This window comes from Babylonia areolata, chromosome 14 (assembly GCF_041734735.1).
Source record: "Babylonia areolata isolate BAREFJ2019XMU chromosome 14, ASM4173473v1, whole genome shotgun sequence".
In the NCBI taxonomy this organism is placed as follows: Eukaryota; Metazoa; Mollusca; class Gastropoda; order Neogastropoda; family Buccinidae; genus Babylonia; species Babylonia areolata.
Window position 1 is genome coordinate 5,639,396 of NC_134889.1, and position 20,360 is coordinate 5,659,755.

The window sequence follows — 20,360 nt, forward strand, 5'->3', positions numbered from 1 at the left end:
GTTGAAAAGACACAGTCAGTGTGTGTACCATGTGTGAGATGATTGGTGTGTGTGTGTTTGTCAGTATGTTGAAAAGACACTGCCTGTGTGTGTACCATGTGTGAGATGATTGGTGTGTGTGTGTGTGTGTGTGTATGTGTGTGTGTGTTTGTCAGTGTGTTAAACAGACAAAGCCGGTATGTGTACCATATGTGACATGACTATGATGTGTGCGTTTGTCAGTATGTTATAAAGACACAAAGTCAGTGTGTACCATGTGTGACATGACTGTGGTGTGTGTGTTACACAGGGAAACAGTGCTCTCTGTGTGTGTTTGTCAGTGTGTTAAAAAGACGCAAAGTCAGTGTGTACCATGTGTGTACATGACTGTGGAGTGTATGTGTTACACAGGGAGACAGTGCTGTGTGTGTGTGTGTGTGTTTGTCAGTGTGTTAAAAAGACACAAAAGTCAGTGTGTACCATGTGTGACATGACTGGACTGGTGTGTGTGTGTGTGTGTGTGTGAGAGTGTGTTAAAAAGACAAAAAGTCAGTGTGTACCACGTGTGACATGACTGTGGTGCATGTGAGTGTGTTAAAAAGATGCAAAGTCAGTGTGTACCATGTGTGACAGGACTGGTGTGTGTGTGTGTGTGTTTGTGTTAAAAAGACACAAAGTCAGTGTGTACCATGTGTGACATGACTGGTGTGTGTGTGTGTGTGTTAAAAAGACACAAATCCAGTGTCTGTACCATCTGTGTTGTGTGTTGCCCAGGGAGACAGTGGAGAGCCTGGACCCCCCGGACCACCTGGTGAAATGGTCAGTAACTTGCTGTCGTCACCACCATCATCTTCGTCATTATCATCAGTATCATCATCTGTTGTTGCCATCGTCATTATCACTGTCATCGTCATCATTGTCTGTCATCATCTGTCGTTGTCATCACTTTCATTATCATCATCACTGTCATCATCATCATCATTGTCAGTCATCAGCATCTTCTGTCATCAGCATCTATCGTCGTCATCACTATCGTCATTATCATCATCATGTATGGTCATCATCTGTCATTGTCTTTCATCATCATCATTGTCTTCTTCTTCTTCTTTATTATTGTCAAAATCATCATCATTGTATATCATCATCATCGTCTGTCATCAGCATATATCGTCGTCATCACTATCATCATCATCATCATCATCATCATGTATGGTCATCATCTGTCAATATCTTTCATCATCATCATTATCTTCTTCTTCTTCTTGTTCTTCTTTTCCATCTTCTTCTTCAACTTCTTTTTTTTTCACCAGCGTCGTCTTCTTCTTTCATCTCACTGTAATCATTGTATACGGTCATCAGCACCGCCACCACCATACCATCATCATCATCCTTATCTGTCATCTGATTTCTCTCTCGGTTTCCTTCCCTTCCTTTTCTGTACGTTTCTCTCCCCTTTCCCCTTTCTCTCTCTCTCTCTTTCCGTGTCCTTTTTGTGTACGTCCCACACATGACTGGAAAGCTTTTGTAAAATAAAGCAGTTGTTCTTGTTCTTCTTGCTTATCTCTCTCTCTCTCTCTCTGTCTCTCTCTCTGTCTCTCTCTCTCTCTCTCTCTCGATCTTTCTTTTTAGGATCGATCTTTTTAAATCAAGTCTTGTCCTATTCAGGGGGCTGTTTAATGAATGGAATGTTATCTCGCCTCAATGTAAACACTGCATAAAGCATCCCGATCTTTAAAAACATATATCGTGCACATTTATTGAAAAACGTGTGATTATGTGACACATATCAATTATAAACAACAAACATGTATAGATTGTCAATATATACACGCCTCTCTCCTCCCCTGTCAGTCTCTCTCTCTATGTCTGTCTCCACTGTCACTGTCGCTATATCTGTCTGTTCAGTCAGCCTCCCCTACCTTTTTTTTACTCTTCCCCTTGTCCATTCTTCCTTCCGCTCTCCACCACGCCCCGTCGCTATTGTCCCTGTTGTTATTTATCTATTGCGATATTGTACTGTACACAAGTTCTATGCTTATGTTTGTACATGCTTATGTAATTTTGATGTTGGTGTTGTGAATTGACTCGCTTTTTTTTTTCTTTTCTTTTTTCTCAATTATTATTCTTGCCCAGAGGGCCGGATGTAAACAAGTACTTAGTGCTTACTCCTTTACCCTCGTAAAATAAAATTTCGTTTGTTCGTTCGTTCTCTCTCTCTCTCCCTCCCCCCCCCCTCTCTCTTTTCTCTTCTTCTCTTGTCCCATTTCTGTCTCTCAGCTACTGTTTCTCTCTCTTTTACTCTCTCTCTCTCTCTCTCTCTCTCTCTCTCTGTGTCTCACCAGGTGTTTAGTTTATGTGTACACACAAAACTGTGAACTTGTGTTTGGGTGTTGAAACACCCTGTGAAGTAGTTTGGTCTTCTGGTGTGATCTTCTTTGTGGTCATTGTCTCTTTGTTTTCTCTGTTCATGCCTTTTGTCTTCCCCTTTCTTTTGTTTTTCTTTTTTTCTTTCTTTTTTTTTTTTTTGTTATCTATTTTTCTTTTCTTGTTCTCCTCATTGCTTTTTTTGTTTGTTTTTTTTTTGTTTTTTTTGTTTGCATCTTCTTCATGTTCTTCTTTCATCCTTTCTTTGTTATTGTTTTTATCTTTTTCTTTGTCCCCTTTGCTTTAACTTTTGTCGGCACCTTCGTCTTTTGCTTCCTCTTTTTTTCTTTTCTTCTTTCTTTCTTTCTTTCTCTTTTATTTTTTTTTTGAAATCTTTTTCTTTTCCTGCTCCTTTTATTTTGTGTGCAAACATTGGATCGCTGATTTTGTTTGTTTGTCTTCCTTCTCCCCCTCCTCCTCCTCTCCATTTTCCTTTTCTTTCTTTCTTTCTTTCTTTCTTTCTTTCTTTCACTTTCTTCTCTTTTTTTTTTTTTTGTGTGTGTGTGTGTGTGTGTGTGTGTGTGTGTGGACAATGCACATCGTCCTTGTCTTTGTCTTCATCATCGCCTTTTTCTTGTTTTTTTCTCCTTTCTTTCTTTCTTTCTTTCTTTCTTTCTTTCTCTTTCAGTGATGTGTGTCAGCATGTGAGTGATGTGTGTCAGCGATGTGTGTCAGTGATGTGTGTCAACATGGCAGTGACATGTGGCAGTGGTATGTGTTAGTGTGTCCGTGATGTGTGTCAACATGGCAATGACATACGGCAGTGATACAGTGATGTGTGTCAACATGGCAATGACATACGGCAGTGATATGTGTTAGTGTGTCAGTGATGTGTGTCAACATGGCAATGACATACGGCAGTGATATGTGTTAGTGTGTCAGTGATGTGTGTCAACATGGCAATGACATACGGCAGTGATGTGTCAACATGGCAGTGATATGTGTCAGTGTGTCAGTGGTGTGTGTCAGTGTGTCGGTGATGTGTCAGCATGTCAGTGATGTGTGTTTCAGGGTCCCAGAGGCTTCCTGGGTCCCAGAGGACGACCGGGTCCCACTGGCCCTTCAGTGAGTTCTGTCCCTTCCCCTGTCCTTCACCTTTGCCAACTGCCTGTCTCTCTTCTTCAAAAAGAAAACAAGAAAAGAGATGAATTATTCAGAGATAATTATTTGTCTCTTCTTTATTTATTTATTTAGAAATTATTAATGTATTTGTTTTTTTGAAATTGCTCAAAAGAAGAAAAGAAAATGTCTTTTTTTCTTCTTCCTTTTCTGTGTTTTTCTTTTCTCTCTTTCCCTGTCTGTCTCGTTCTCTGGATACCTGTTTTTCTTTTCTCTCTTTCCCTGTCTGTCTCGTTCTCTGGATACCTGTTTTTCTTTTCTCTCTTTCCCTGTCTGTTCTCGTTCTCTGGATACCTGTTTTTCTTTTCTCTCTTTCCCTGTCTGTCTCGTTCTCTGGATACCTGTTTTTCTTTTCTCTCTTTCCCTGTCTGTTCTCGTTCTCTGGATACCTGTTTCTCTGTCTGCCTCTAAGTCTCACACCGTCTCCTGTGGTCTTTGTCACTGTGCTTTCCTGTTTGTGCACGCACTCACACACGCACACGCACACATGCACACACGCACACATGCACACACACACACACACAAACATGCACGCACACACACAGACACACACATGCAAGCATGCACAGGCACACACATACACATGTGCACACACGCATGCATGCACACGAACATGCATACACACACACACACACACACACACACACACCACACATGCAAGCATGCACACACACACATGCAAGCATGCACACACATACACACACGCGCACACACGCACGCACGCACACACATGCACGCGCGCACGCACACGTACACACATGCAAGCATGCACACACACACACACACATTCACACACACACACACACACACACACACACACACACACACACACACACACACACACATGTGAATAATATGACGTGTTGATGTGATGGCAACAGGGACAGCCAGGCAACAACGGTCCTGTTGGTCCCAAAGGCAACATGGTGAGTACTGCTCTCCTGCACACCCACCAGCGCCACAGACATTCCACCCTTTTCTTGGTGCTGCTTGTTTTTAGTGTCTTTATATGCCAGTGAAATGTTTGAGAGGAGACAGTTTGGGATTTTTTTTTGCTTTGTTTTCTGTCATTGTTTGTTTTGGAAGGGGTGACGGGGGTGGGGGGAGGGGGGTGGTTGGACACTTTGAATTCAATATTCTATATTTCTTTGCTATGGCAGCTGGTTTAGGAGAGTAAAAAAAAAAATGATGTGCTGTAGATTCCTTTTTGACTCACTTATGTAAACAAAGTGAGTCTATGTTTTAACCCAGTGTTCGGTTGTCTGTGTGTGTGTGTGTGTGACTGTGTGTCCGTGGTAAACTTTAACATTGACATTTTCTCTGCAAATACTTTGTCAGTTGACACCAAATTAGGCATAAAAATAGGAAAAATTCAGTCATCTTGTTTAAAACAATATTGCACCTCTGGGATGGGCACCAAAAAAAAAAATAATAAAATAAAGAAGCCTAATTATATGCAAACTGCATTTACTGTTATATTTATATTTTTTGTATTCTCTAAACTTGGCACTTTGATCTGATATTCTGACCCAACAACAAGAGCATTCATTATTATCATTTTTTGGGGGTTCAAACAGGAACTTCTTTTGCTAAGCATGGAAGTTTTATTTATTTTGCAAACGTATTGGTGCAGATAGTAAAGAAGGGAAATTACTCTGTAAATGCTAGGGGACTTAATTTGCTTTAAACTGCTCTTTCTCATCTTAAACATTACATTTTGAAATTATACTCAGTACATAAAAAGCTTGGCTTTTTTTATTTTAAAGTGTATCACAAGTGAGTCTTGAAGGCCTTGCCTCTCTTGTTAGTGTCTTTATATGCCAGTGAAATGTTTGAGAGGAGACTGTTTTTGTTTGGGATTTTTTGTTTTGTTTTCTGTCATTGTTTGTTTGTTTTGGAAGGGGGACGGGGGTGGGGGGGGGGGTGGGGGGGGGTGGTTGGACACTTTGAATTCAATATTCTATATTTCTTTGCTATGGCAGCTGGTTTATGAGAGAGAAAAAATATGATGTGCTGTAGATTCCTTTTTTATTTGTGTATTTTTGTTTGAGTTTTTTGGTCCTTCACTATTTTGGTCATTTTAAGATTTTATTCAGTATGTATTTCAGTGGAGTGTGTGTTTTGTGTGTGTGTGTGAGAGAGAGAGAGAGAGAGTGAGAAAGAGAGGAAGAATGATTTTAACACAATATCATTTTTTTCAGAAAGTAATTCCACACTTAAATGTCAGTATGGTGGAAGGTTACAGTTTTTGAACTGATCTGTGTGTGTGTGTGTGTGTGTGTGTGTGTGTGCGTGCGTGCATGTGATGTTTTCGGTGTGTGTGTGCTGTGTGTGTGTGTGTGCGTGTGTATATGTGTTTGTGTGCTGTGTGTGTGTGTGTGTGTGTGTGTGTGTGTGTGTGTGTGCGCTCTGTGTGCGTCTCTGCATGTGTGTGTGTGTGTGTGTGTGTGTGTGTGTGTGATGTTTTCAGGGCCCAGTGGGATCTCCAGGACCACCGGGCCAGACAGGACCAGGAGGTCAAATGGTCAGTCATTCAGTCAGCCACCATACTATGAATACCAATGTTACAGAATGCACAACACTTTAACAGGGAAGATATGCAGGCCCGCTTTATTCGGATTATCATCGGGGTTCCCTGGTGTTTTTTTACCGAGAACCGCATGCACATGCGCGTCTCCGTTCCCGCCGATATTTTCTCCCCCTCCACTAGACCTTGAGTGGTGGTCTGGACGCTAGTCATTCAGATGAGACGATAAACCAAGGTCCCACACGTAAAAGAACCCATGGCAACAAAAGGGTTGTTCCTGGCAAAATTCTGTAGAAAAATCCACTGCGATAGGAAAAACAAATAAAACTGCACGCAGGAAAAAATTTTAAAAAGGGGGGCGCTGTAGTGTAGCGACATGCTCTCCCTGGGGAGAGCAGCCCGAATTTCACACAGAGAAATCTGTTGTGATAAAAAGAAATACAAATACAAATTTTCCAGGTCACAGAAAGGCTAAGATTTCGTTGTGGAAATCGCTGTTCTGACGAAAGGATTTTGAACAATTTCGGTGACTATTTTTGCAAGTTTACGAGATGTATTTGGTTTTATAATTACACCCATTACTCTTAGTCTTCTATGTTGACTTTTAATGTCCTTTTTGTCATATATCTGCCATTACATATTCGAACTGATCCATATATATAAACTTTGCCGAAAAGTTGTCTGAACAAAAAGCAGTGCACACCCAGAGAAGCCGGTTACTATGGTGGGCTGCGCATGTTGTCATATGACCTACTTCTTGCTTTGTGAGCGACAAAAAATCCACAACAAAAGCGGGCTGCACACCTCCCTATGATCTCTTCTTCTTCTTCTGCGTTCGTGGGCTGCAACTCCCACGTTCACTCGTATGCACACGAGTGGGCTTTTACGTGTATGACCGTTTTACCCCGCCATGTAGGCAGCCATACTCCGTTTTCGGGGGTGTGCTTGCTGGGTATGTTCTTGTTTCCATAACCCACCGAACGCTGACATGGATTACAGGATCTTTAACCTGCGTATTTGATCTACTGCTTGCATATACACACGAAGGGGGTTCAGGCACTAGCAGGTCTGCACATATGTTGACCTGGGAGATCGGAAAAATCTCCACCCTTCAACCCACCAGGCGCCGTCACCGTGATTCGAACCCGGGACCCTCAGATTGACAGTCCAGCGCTTTAACCACTCGGCTATTGCGCCCGTCCCTATGATCTCAATTAGAGAAATTTATTTGTGGTGAATAAACACATAAACGTTACTCAAAAATCACAGTCGTTCAGTATGTTTTCGTAAAAGACATGAAATGCTTAAGATATCAACTTAAGAGTAAACCATGCATGCAAACAACTCGGTAGACGAAAAATTATACCTGAAAAGGTAACGAAGAGTGAATCACACATACAGTCAACACAACCATGCATGTCCAATATTTCATTATTAATTATTGTTAATTTTTAGCTGAATTGACTTTGGAATAAAGCTGTACTTAGTTCTGTTTGTTTTTAGTTTTGGAATGCAGAAGCCTCTAAAATGCTGCTTGAATCTTATTTTTTAAGACTGTAAAATAAGGTAAGAATAAGTTCATTATCTCCTCAAATTAGAGAAATTTGGCATGGTGCAGTGTGGTTGTGAAAACAGATATTAAACTACATGACAAAGGCATCAATATAAAAAGTATTGCATACATCATTTCACACATTCACTTCACACATTTCAGGTGATATATCTTATATATATATATCTAAACAATGAAAAAGAAAAAAAGAATAAATATTTCAAATACACACACATACTGTATTGCACATTGTTCATGAATGTTCAGCTGTGCATGACTGTTGATGTTTTACGTGACAGGGACCACCGGGCCCAAGCGGCCCTGTAGGACCACAAGGTATCCCCGGCTCCACAGGTAAACCTGGCCTGCCCGGTCTGCCCGGACCCCTCGGCCCCGCTGTGAGTTCTGGGTTCAAACCTCTTCTGTCTGTCTGTCTCTGTCTCTGTCTGTCTCTGTCTCTGTCTCTCTCTCTCTCTCTCTCATCCCTCTTTCTGTATATCTCTCTCAACCTTTCTCTCTCTCTCTCATCTCTTCTCTCTCTCTCTCTCTCTGTCTCTCCGTCTCTCTTTTTGTCTCTGTATATACATCTCTCATCTCTCTCTTCTCTCTCTCTCTCTTCCCTCTTTCTGTATATCTCTCTCAACCTTTCTCTCTCTCTCATCTCTTCTCTCTCTCTCTGTCTCTCTTTCTGTCTCTATATATACATCTCTCATCTCTCTCTCTCTCTCTCTCTCTCTCTTCCCTCTTTCTGTATATATCTCTCAACCTTTCTCTCTCTCTCATCTCTTCTCTCTCTCTCTGTCTCTCTTTCTGTCTCTCTATATGCATCTCTCATCTCTCTCTTCTCTCTCTCTCTCTTTGTCTCTCTTTCTGTCTCTCTCTCTATATACATCTCTCTTCTCTCTCTCTCTCTCTTTGTCTCTCTTTCTGTCTCTATATATACATCTCTCATCTCTCTCTCTCATCTCTCTCTTCTGTTTCTCTCTCTCATCTCTGTCTCTTTCTCTCATCTCATTCTGTCTCTGTCTCTCTCGTATCTCTCTGTCCCTCTCCTCTCTCTCTCTCTCTCTCTCTCTCACACACACACACACACACATTTCTCCCCCTCTCTCTCTCTTCCTGATAGTTCCTGTTCTAACCTATACAAATGAACTGATCACATTCAATGTACATGTGTTATTATCAGTGGGTTGTTTTGATGCTTTTGATTTTGCAGAGTCCAGTTCTGTTTTTACATTGTGTGTGGAGGGGGGTTGGGGGGGGGGATGCAGAGTGGGGGATTGTGTGTGTGCGTGTATGTGTACATGTGGGTGGGGGGGGAGAGGGGAGGTTGCATGTGTGTGTGTGTGAGTTCATTCTTGTACTCTGTGGTGCCAACATGCGTTATGGTGTTTGTGCATGCGTGTGTATGTGTGTTTGAGAACTGTGCTTGCCAAGGCTGTTTCGCAACCTTCAGTCAGGTATTCCAACATCACTGATCTCTATGGTTTTATTACAGCTCTTTTTTTTCTTCTTCTTTTCTGATGATTGTTTGAAACCTTGTCATGCAATTCCCTGACAGACAGTAATTACTAACCATGGATCGTGTGTGTGTGTGTGTGTGTGTGTTTTGGGTGACAGGGATTACCAGGACCCCACGGTGAAAATGGTGCCAAGGGCGATCAGGTGAGCTGCCTTACATCACCTTTCCTTCACAGGCAAAAGAACGCATAACCTTCAGAACTGCTCATTCTTTTAACTAAAGATGTAAAATGCTCTCAGTAGACAGCTTATCTGGGCTTGTGATTCTGTCCAGTCTGAAAAAAATATGTGTTGTGTTCTTGGTGTCTATTTGTCCAATGTCAGTACACACTTCAGCTCTCAGTATGGAGCTTATTTTGGCTAAAGATTCTGTCCAGTTTGAAAAAAAAATATGTTGTGTTCCTGGTGTGTACTTGTCTGTAATGTCAGTACACTTCTTCTGCTGATAGGGTTTTTATTTGTTTGTGTGTTTGTTTCTAGAAAAGAAAGTTCCTCTCTGAATAACTTTATGAAACTGCCCATTGTTTCCTGCTTTAACCCCCTACGCCCCCCCCCCCTCCCCAAAAAAAAGCAACAACAACAAACAAAAAAAACAAAACAAACACACACACACGCACACAAAAACAAAAAACTGTGAAATTGAAAGGTCTCCATGACTGTTTATGGGGTGTATGAAACCAATGTTCATATGGCACAAGAGGCTTTGTAAGGGATTGTTTATGATGTGTTTGAAACCCATGCTCACAGGACCAAGAGGTTTTATAAGGGATACTGTTTATGCTGTGTTTGAAACTCGTATTCATTTGGCACAAGAGGCTTTGTAAGGGATTGTTTATGGGGTGTATGAAACCAATGTTCATATGGAACAAGAGGCTTTGTAAGGGATTGTTTATGATGTGTTTGAAACCCATGCTCACAGGACCAAGAGGTTTTATAAGGGATACTGTTTATGCTGTGTTTGAAACTCGTATTCATTTGGCACAAGAGGCTTTGTAAGGGATTGTTTATGGGGTGTATGAAACCAATGTTCATATGGCACAAGAGGCTTTGTAAGGGATTGTTTATGCTGTGTTTGAAACCCATGTTCATATGGCACAAGAGGCTTTGTAAGGGATTGTTTATGCTGTAATTCATATGGCACAAGAGGCTTTGTAAGGGATTGTTTATGCTGTGGTTGAAACCCATGCTCACCGGACCAAGAGGCTTTGTAAGGGATCATTTATGCTGTGATTCACTTGGAACAGGACGGATGGTTTATTAGGAAAGTGACTGTTGGTGATTGTGTTGTGACAGGGACCAATCGGAATGCAGGACGGTTTATAAGGAGAGTGACTGTTGGTGATTGTGTTGTGACAGGGACCAATCGGAATACAGGACGGTTTATAAGGAGGGTGACTGTTGATGATGAGTGTGTTGTGACAGGGACCAATCGGAATGCAGGACGGTTTATAAGGAGAGTGACTGTTGGTGATGATTGTGTTGTGACAGGGACCAATCGGAATGCAGGACGGTTTATAAGGAGAGTGACTGTTGATGATGATTGTGTTGTGACAGGGACCAATCGGAATGCAGGGTGTGATCGGCTACCCGGGACCACGAGGTGTGAAGGTCAGTATGGAGGTGCAGCCAGTGATGGTCTTTCCTCAGGGACGGTTGTTGGGACTTCCAGACGTGCAGACAGGCACACATATAATTTATATGCATGATTGTACACACAGACAGCGCACACACAGCTAACAAGCGCACACATACTCATGCACACACGCACACACATAAGCATGCAAGAACATGACTTCCAGACGTGCAGACAGGCACACATATATTTTATATGCATGATAGTACACACAGACAGCGCACACACAGCTAACAAGCGCACACATACTCATGCACACAAGCACACACATAAGCATGCAAGAACATGACTTCCAGACGTGCAGACAGGCACACATATAATTTATATGCATGATTGTACACACAGACAGCGCGCACACAGCTAACAAGCGCACACATACTCATGCACACACGCACACACATAAGCATGCAAGAACATGACTTCCAGACGTGCAGACAGGCACACATATAATTTATATGCATGATTGTACACACAGACAGCGCACACACAGCTAACAAGCGCACACATACTCATGCACACAAGCACACACATAAGCATGCAAGAACATGACTTCCAGACGTGCAGACAGGCACACATATATTTTATATGCATGATTGTACACACAGACAGCGCACACACAGCTAACAAGCGCACACATACTCATGCACACAAGCACACACATAAGCATGCAAGAACATGACTTCCAGACGTGCAGACAGGCACACATATAATTTATATGCATGATCGTACACACAGACAGCGCACACACAGCTAACAAGCGCACACATACTCATGCACACACGCACACACATAAGCATGCAAGAACATGACTTCCAGACGTGCAGACAGGCACACATATAATTTATATGCATGATCGTACACACAGACAGCGCACACACAGCTAACAAGCGCACACATACTCATGCACACACACACACACATAAGCATGCAAGAACATGAGCACACAGATACACACACACACACACACACACACACACACACGCATGCACGCATACATGCACACACTCGCACATACACACAGAGTTATGATAATGATAATAAGTAGAAGAAGAAGAGATGGCACTTACATGGTGCAAACTCACACACCACATACATACTTCATGTTATCACTTCCAGTGAAGAGAGTCTCAACAAAAGAACAAGCACTGTAAATGCAGCACAAAGTCGTCAGCTAATTTGATTAGTCTTTCGTTTATAGTTACAATAATCACTTCAGTAGCTCAAAGGGAGGTAATGTATACCAAGGGAAACCACCAACCATCCTACTTTTTAATCCCCTTGTTCTGTGTGTGCTAGGATTTTTCCACGGATTTGAATCTGACTCATGCCGAAGTCTGCACCAGTGTGTCACAGTTTGCATGTAATTTTATGGGGGAAATGTCCTGTGTAGATTATTTATTTGATTGTAGATTTTTTTGTTTCATTTTATTTAGGTATGAGTGAAGAAATTTGAACTTGGTGCGTAAAAGTTTCCACACTCTGATTATTTATTTAGTTGCTTATGTTCTTTTTTTTTTCTTTTCTTTTTTTTTAACATTTATTTATGTATTTGATTCTCCAGATGTGTCATGGATAGTATGTTATAAAACTGAAAATGTGATTTTCGGGAGAAAAAATATGAGCTTTATAAATGCTTTCATTTATTTCTTTATTTATAGATGATTGATTTCATACATACGCATTTGCATAATTGTTTGCTTAATTATTTAGAAGACACAAAAATTTTTCTTTTCACTTGTAGATGATTATTTGATACAGATGTATTTGCTTATTTATCTGTTTATTTATTGAATTGTTTATTCATTTGTCTAATTTTTTTCCTTTTTTTTTTTTTTGTTTGTTTTGTTTTGTTTTGTTTTAACGTGGTGTCAACCCTGATATGGCGTTTGTGGTCGGCTGGGCTATAAACAACAAGATTTGATTTGATTTCTTTCTTTTTTTTTTTTTTTTTTTTGACAGGGTGACGTGGGCCCCAGAGGACTTGTGGGAACCAAGGGAGACAAGGTATTGTCCTTGTTCTTGTAATTATCTTGCTTTTTTTTTTTTTTTTTAAAGGTTTATTCATATTTTTTGAATTCTTGACACAATTGATTAGACTACTGAACTGAGGGTGACACTTTTACTGCTGTTCCTCTGTCTGTCAGATTGTCTGTCTTTCTGTCTGTCTGTCTGTGTGTACCCTTCTCTCTCTGCTGTCTGTCTCTTTGTGCTGTATGGTTGTTTTTTTCTGATTGTCTGTGTACCCCTCTGTCTGCAAAGTCTGTCTGTCTGTATGCCTCTCTGTTCACTGTCTGTTTCTCTGTCTGTCTGATTGTCTGTGTATCCCTCTATCTGCACAGTCTGTCTGTCTGTTTGCCTCTCTGTTCACTGTCTGTTTCTCTGTCTGTCTGTCTGTCTGATTGTCTGTGTATCCCTCTATCTGCACAGTCTGTCTGTCTGTTTGCCTCTCTGTTCACTGTCTGTTTCTCTGTCTGTCCCTTTGTGCCGTCTGTTTTTTCTGATTGTCTGTGTATCCCTCTGTCTGCACAGTCTCTCTGTCTGTATGCCTGTCTGTTCCCTGTCTGTTTCTCTATCTGTCCCTTTGTGCTGTCTGTTTTTTCTGATTGTCTGTGTATCCCTCTGTCTGCACAGTCTCTCTGTCTGTCTGTACGCTTCTCTGTTCCCTGTCTGTTTCTCTGTCTGTCCCTTTGTGCTGTCTGTTTTTTCTGATTGTCTGTGTATCCCTCTGTCTGCACAGTCTGTCTGTCTGTACGCCTCTCTGTTCCCTGTCTGTTTCTCTGTCTGTCCCTTTGTGCTTCTGATTGTCTGTGTATCCCTCTGTCTGCACAGTCTGTCTGTCTGTCTGTCTGTACGCCTCTCTGTTCCCTGTCTGTTTCTCTGTCTGTCCCTTTGTGCTGTCTGTTTTTTCTGATTGTCTGTGTATCCCTCTGTCTGCACAGTCTCTCTGTCTGTCTGTCTGTACGCCTCTCTGTTCCCTGTCTGTTTCTCTGTCTGTCCCTTTGTGCTGTCTGTTTTTTCTGATTGTGTATCCCTCTGTCTAGTAGTAGTAGTAGTGTTGTTATCATTATTATCATTACTATTATTATTATTGTTGTTGTTCCTTTCATTATTTTTTTAATTATCATTACTATTATTGTTATTGTTATTATCATTACTATGATTACTGTGATAATCACAGTTCTGGTTGTTATTGTCGTTGTTATTTTCATGAATTTTTATTATCATTACTATTATTGTTATTGTTATTATCATTACTATGATTATTGTCATAATCACAGTTCTGGTTGTTGTTGTTCTTATTTTCATTAATTTTTATTAGCATTACTATTACTATTATTGTTATTATTACTGTGATTATTGTGATGATCACAGTTCTGGTCATCTTCATCATTCTGGACCTCCAGCTCCGTTCCTTTTCCTTGTCACCAGTCACCCTGCTGTTCCTTGCCGGTGATGATGATGCTGTGTGTGTGTGTGTGTGTGTGTGTGCTTGTGGTGTGTGTGTGTGTGTGTGATTGTGTGTGTGCAGGGACTGTCGGGCCATGACGGGATGTCTGGAGACATGGGCCCCAAGGGAGACAAAGGCATCCGGGGGCCCCGTGGCCCCATGGGCATCGAGGGCATCGAGGGAGCAAAGGTCAGGGACACACACACACACACACGCATACACACACACTGGCTAAGAACCATGAGCACACATGTCAGAGTGTGTTGATGAATGTGTGTGTTTGTGTTGTGTGGTTCTGCGAGTGTGTGTGTGTGGGGGGGGGGGGGGGGCTGGGTGGGGGGGTGTAGGTATGCGTGGTGTGTGTGTGTGGATGTATGTTTGTGCATGTGTATACACTGATGTGTGTGTGTGTGGTGTGTGTGTGTGTGTGTGATAGTGCATGTGTATACACTTGATGTGTGTGTGTGTGAGTGAGTGTGTGTGTATATATATGTTTGTGCATGTGTATACACTGATGTGTGTATGTGTATATATATATATGTTAGTGCATGTGTATACACTGATGTGTGTGTGTGTGTATATATATATATATATATATATATATATATATATATATGTTAGCGCATGTGTATACACTGATGTGTGTGTGTTAGTGCATGTGTATACACTGATGTGTGTGTGTGTTAGTGCATGTGTATACACTGGTGTGTGTGTACAGGGAGACGGTGGTCCCCCAGGGGAGGCCGGACTGCCAGGACCTTTTGGTGAGAAGGTGAGTGTTTCACTTCGTTGTTTTCATTGTTCTCAGTACTTCTTCTTCTTCCACCAGACGACCAACATCAGCATGTTGATGAAAACTGTCGTGTTGTGGGAGGTTGCTGTTGGGCACAGTTTTTTTTTGTTTTTTTTTTGTTTTGTTTTTTCTGCCCCATCATCTGCACCGTTTCAGTGGCATTACTCCCACGCCGCTCATTTAGATTCCCCCATACACGGCCACACCCGGGTTCGTCCGTCGCAGTTCCAGCGTCGGCAGTCCACAGGGAACCATCGATGTTAGGTCGCCTGGAGGCCACACACCAGAGGAGACCCTGCACTGCTGCTGAGTCACTTCGGTGGTATTCAGTGGTGCCTGTTCTGATTTTACGTACTTAGGACACCACCTACTAAGCCCCCTACTAACGACAATAATGGTTAGTCTGTTGGGCACAGTTTAGCTGGGTTACCGAGGGATGTGCTGTTCAGTGATAGGGGAGATGGGGCGCAGTCCGCTGGTGTGTTAGGCCAGTCCTGCTGCTGAAGCGGTCCCCAGGATTACACCAGACTGGCACAGCCCTAGGCTTCAACGACACAACTTACAAGTGGAAAACATAAACCCAAACCCCCCCCAAAACCCACATTATTGTTTAGGAAAAGACATCATAGTTTGGAAAGATCTCTGATGTGTGTGTGTGTGTGTGTGTAAATGTTAACCAGTTAGATTGATTGGGTTTAAAAACTGTTATGGTTTAAGACTGATCAGCACTTTTGGAATGGAATTGACTTGGGTGTTTTTTGTTTGGGGTTCTAAGAGTTTTCAGTTTGGGAAAGTGATAGCATTTACCTGAAGGTAAATGTTTGCAGTATTTTGTAAGAAAATGACTGTCATCACTTATGACCCATGTTACCTAATTCAGAGGTTATTAGTTGACACCAACCATCTAACTGGACATATTCACAATTTTTCTCAAAATGGTCTTGTTCTTCATGCTCAAATTTCCAAAGGAGCAGAAAGTTAAAACTGATTCATTGAAACCGTGGTTCAAACCCTGGAGAATTTATAGGACTTTCCTGAATATTTCTTAGCTTCTGTACACAGAAGATACCAGACTATCATTTCTTTTGGATATTAGGGATGAGGAGGAAATTTGCTTTAAAATAATGTCCTGTAAGACACATTGGTGACTGTAGACATTTTCTGACACATGCTGTTTTTTTTGATAAATGTGATAGGTGTTGGGTTTATCATCAGTTATTGTTCCCAGATACTTGTATTTCACGCACTGGATCAGTCAGAGATCCTTAACCCTTTGGTTGCTTTAGTCGTTGCTTGGCGACTTACAGCAAGAACACCACAGTGGCCGCACAGCGACTTGTAGGTAGAACGTTGCTGGTGCCAGTCGGCGACTTGAGCATTAGAGTTAACAAACTTGCGCTACTCTTCAATAAATAAAACCAGACTTAACCAGCACTTCCTGACACACGTCTTGGAAACATCCTTCTCATTGTTGAACCAACTCTTGTGTGGTTTGGAGCGATTTTCAGCAGCTTTTTAGAATTTAGTTCGAACGATGGCGAGTTATTCAACCAGTTCAGATTGTAACCAGCAGTCTCTCTTTAGACCATGCTATACAGGACAGCAAGCTGCAAGTCTAACTCAAAGTCAGCTGGCAGAAAATGATTTTGCTGCTGACAGTGACAGTGGAGAAGAGTTTGTGCCACATGGCAGCGGGGAAAAACGAGTACCCCACATTCCCACCGGCGTGCTCTGCTGCACAGCTGGTTTTCAGCTATACTGTGCGGCTGGCTTAGCCGGCTAGCAGCTGTTAGCAGCTTGAACATAGCTGGCGATGTAAGGGTTAATTAATCACAGCCCTCACCTCTCTGTCCTGTGTTGTTGCAGGGTCGTGTGGGAGCCCCCGGTTTTCCAGGCTACCCAGGTGCTCCTGGGCTGAAGGTCAGTGCTGTTGTTGAGGTGTTTGAACCGTGTTGGTTCACTGTTGACGTGTGTGTTGTTTGTACGCATTTTGTAATGCGTCTGTTTACTGTTGACGTGTGTGTTGTTTGTACGCATTTTGAACCGTGTCAGTTCACTGTTGACGTGTGTGTTGTTTGTACGCATTTTGTAATGCGTCTGTTTACTGTTGACGTGTGTGTTGTTTGTATGCATTTTGAACCGTGTCGGTTCACTGTTGACGTGTCTGTTGTTTGTACGCATTTTGTAATGCGTCTGTTTACTGTTGACGTGTGTGTTGTTTGTATGCATTTTGAACCGTGTTGGTTCACTGTTGACGTGTGTGTTGTTTGTACACATTTTGTAAAGTGTCTGTTTACTGTTGATATGTGTGTTGTTTGTACGCATTTTGTAAAGTGTCTGTTCACTGTTGATATATGTGTTGTTTGTACGCATTTTGTAATGCGTCTGTTTACTGTTGATGTGTGTGTTGTTTGTATGCATTTTGTAATGCATCTGTTTACTGTTGATATGTGTGTTGTTTGTACGCATTTTGTAATGCGTCTGTTTACTGTTGATATATGTGTTGTTTGTATGCATTTTGTAATGCATCTGTTTACTGTTGATGTGTGTGTTGTTTGTATGCATCTTGTAATGCGTCTTTTTAATGTTGACATGTGGGTTATTTGTGTTTACTGTTGACATGTATGTTGTTTGTACGCATTTTGTAGTGCGTCTGTTTACTGTTGATATGTGTGTTGTTTGTACAAAGTTTGTTGTGCGTCTGTGTACTGTTAACTTATAGGCATTTTGTAGTGTGTCTGTTTAGTGTTGACATTTGTGTTGTTTGTACACAATATTGTAGTGTGTGTGTTCACTGTTGACTGGTGTTGTTTGTGCACATTTTGTAGTGTGTGTGTTTACTGTTGACATTTGTGTTGTTTGTACACATTTTGTAGTGTGTGTGTTCACTGTTGACTGGTGTTGTTTGTGCACATTTTGTAGTGTGTGTGTTTACTGTTGACATTTGTGTTGTTTGTGCACATTTTGTAGTGTGTGTGTTCACTGTTGACTGGTGTTGTTTGTGCACATTTTGTAGTGTGTGTGTTTACTGTTAACATTTGTGTTGTTTGTGCACATTTTGTAGTGTGTGTGTTTACTGTTAACATTTGTGTTGTTTGTGCACATTTTGTAGTGTGTGTGTTCACTGTTGACTGGTGTTGTTTGTGCACATTTTGTAGTGTGTGTGTTTACTGTTGACTTGTGTTGTTTGTGCACATTTTGTAGTGTGTGTGTTCACTGTTGACTTGTGTTGTTTGTGCACATTTTGTAGTGTGTGTGTTTACTGTTGACTAGTGTTGTTTGTGCACATTTTGTAGTGTGTGTGTTTACTGTTAACATTTGTGTTGTTTGTGCACATTTTGTAGTGTGTTTGCCATTGACAGATCATTCCATGAGCACAAGCACACAAGTCACACACAAACACTCTCAAACACACACACACACACACACACACACACACACACACACACAGAGATAAGCACTCACAAACACTCTCAAACACACACACACACACACACACACACACACACACACACACAATGCTGAGACGAACGTGTTACTTTTTCAGGGGTCCAGAGGATCACGGGGACGCAGAGGTCGACGCGGCACACGTGGCAAACGGGTAACACATTGTGTTCATGGGTTTGGATGTGTTCCTTCATGTAGATGCGTTCTGTGGTGACACATGGTGGTTTCGATATTGTAGATGTGCTCTGTGACACAGCAGTTTGATTTCGTTAATGTAGAAATGTTCTTTGATACCACACTTTGGTTTGGTTTTTGGAGATGTCTTTTGTGTATATGTGTGTGAGTGTGTGTGTGTATATAAGTGTGTGTGTGTGTGTCTGTGTTTGTGTGCATGGGTGCATGCATGTGTGTGTGTGTGTGTGTGCGCGAATGTGTTTGCGCAAGCATGCATGCTTATGTGTGTGTGTTTGTGATGTTAGGCTTATTCAGTAAAGACAAAAAGAAAGAAGAATGTGTAATTAACAAAACAAAAACTCCCTCACAACATGATCCCTTCCATTTTTTCAGGGTCTGCCTGGACCTTTGGGAGAGACCGGAGAACCTGGCATCAGGGTAAGTGTATTATTCCTCCCCTCCTGCCTCTTACCTGGCCGTCAGGTAAGTGTATTATCCCTCCCTCTCTGCCTCTTACCTGGCCATCAGGTAAGTGTATTATCCCTCCCTCCCTCTGCCTCTTACCTGGCCATCAGGTAAGTGTATTATCTCCGTCTCTGCCTCTTACCTGGCCATCAGGTAAGTGTATTATCTCCCTCTCTGCCTCTTATCTGGCCATCAGGTAAGTGTATTATTCCTCCCTCCCCCTTCCTCCTACCTGGCCATCAGGTAAGTGTATTATCCCTCCCTCTCTGCCTCTTATCTGGCCATCAGGTAAGTGTATCCCTTCGTCTCTGCCTCTTACCTGGCCATCAGGTAGTGATATTGTAAACACTGGTATGGGCACTAGCTGTCCATTCTACAGTGTTGTTTGCCAATATGGTTGCTGTGTGTGTGGATAATTTTTTTTTTTTTTTTTTCATCCTCTTCATTTGTGGTAGAAATGTGTTCATTTCTTCCCCTGTATTTATGAGACAGACAGTTTTACCGGTGCTAACTGACCTGCCCCTCCCTGTGCTGATGAATGTGATGTGATGGCTGTTTGTGGTGGTGTCGTCATCGCGGTGTGGTCACTGGTGGGTGTGTGTGCTGCTTTCAGGGTCAGCGTGGGGAGCGAGGCAAGCAGGGCATCGCAGGTCCCTTGGGTCCCAAAGGTGACCCGGGTCCCCCAGGCCCCCCGGGCTTCACGGGAGAGCAAGGCATCCAGGGTCCACCCGGCCCTGTCGGCGTCCAGGGACCCCCCGGCACTCCTGTGAGTGGATGTGTTTTTGTTGTGTTTAGTTTGGGTAAATAGATGTATTTGAAACACAAAAGACACGCTCTGATAGGCACGTCCGTGACTGGTGTTTTTGTTGTGTTAAGTTTGGGTGAATAGATATGAAACACAAAGACATGATCCGATAGGTATATCAGTGATGGATGTTTTTGTTGTGTTGTGTTTGGGTGAATAGATATGAAACATGAAGACACACTCCAATAGGTATATCTGTGATGGATGTTTTTGTTGTGTTAAGTTCGGGTGAATAGATATGAAACACAAAGACATGCTCCGATAGGTATATCAGTGATGGATGTTTTTGTTGTGTTGAGTTTGGGTGAGTAGATATATGAAACACAAAGACACCCTCCGATAGGTATATTGGTGATGGATGTTTTTGTTGTGTTAGTATGCTCATCTGTGGGTGGGTGCCGGCTACTGACTAACTCTCGACCTCATTCCAGGCCTAAACACTGACTCATTGTAGACCTGTTCTAGGCCTGAAT

General features: G+C 42.1%; 1 protein-coding gene across 1 annotated transcript in view; it reads left to right on the forward strand.

Moving 5' to 3' along the window:
• Positions 1-20,360, forward strand: part of LOC143289761 (uncharacterized) — a 183,074-nt gene that overhangs the window by 100,213 nt on the left and 62,501 nt on the right. Inside the window, exons 16-29 of the mRNA XM_076598862.1 lie at positions 754-798; positions 3,415-3,468; positions 4,404-4,448; positions 5,993-6,046; positions 7,901-7,999; positions 9,222-9,266; positions 10,677-10,730; positions 12,715-12,759; positions 14,285-14,392; positions 14,922-14,975; positions 16,863-16,916; positions 18,544-18,597; positions 19,011-19,055; positions 19,696-19,848. Of these exons, the coding sequence (XP_076454977.1) occupies positions 754-798; positions 3,415-3,468; positions 4,404-4,448; positions 5,993-6,046; positions 7,901-7,999; positions 9,222-9,266; positions 10,677-10,730; positions 12,715-12,759; positions 14,285-14,392; positions 14,922-14,975; positions 16,863-16,916; positions 18,544-18,597; positions 19,011-19,055; positions 19,696-19,848 (909 nt within the window). The remainder of the gene's footprint in view (positions 1-753; positions 799-3,414; positions 3,469-4,403; positions 4,449-5,992; positions 6,047-7,900; positions 8,000-9,221; positions 9,267-10,676; positions 10,731-12,714; positions 12,760-14,284; positions 14,393-14,921; positions 14,976-16,862; positions 16,917-18,543; positions 18,598-19,010; positions 19,056-19,695; positions 19,849-20,360) is intronic.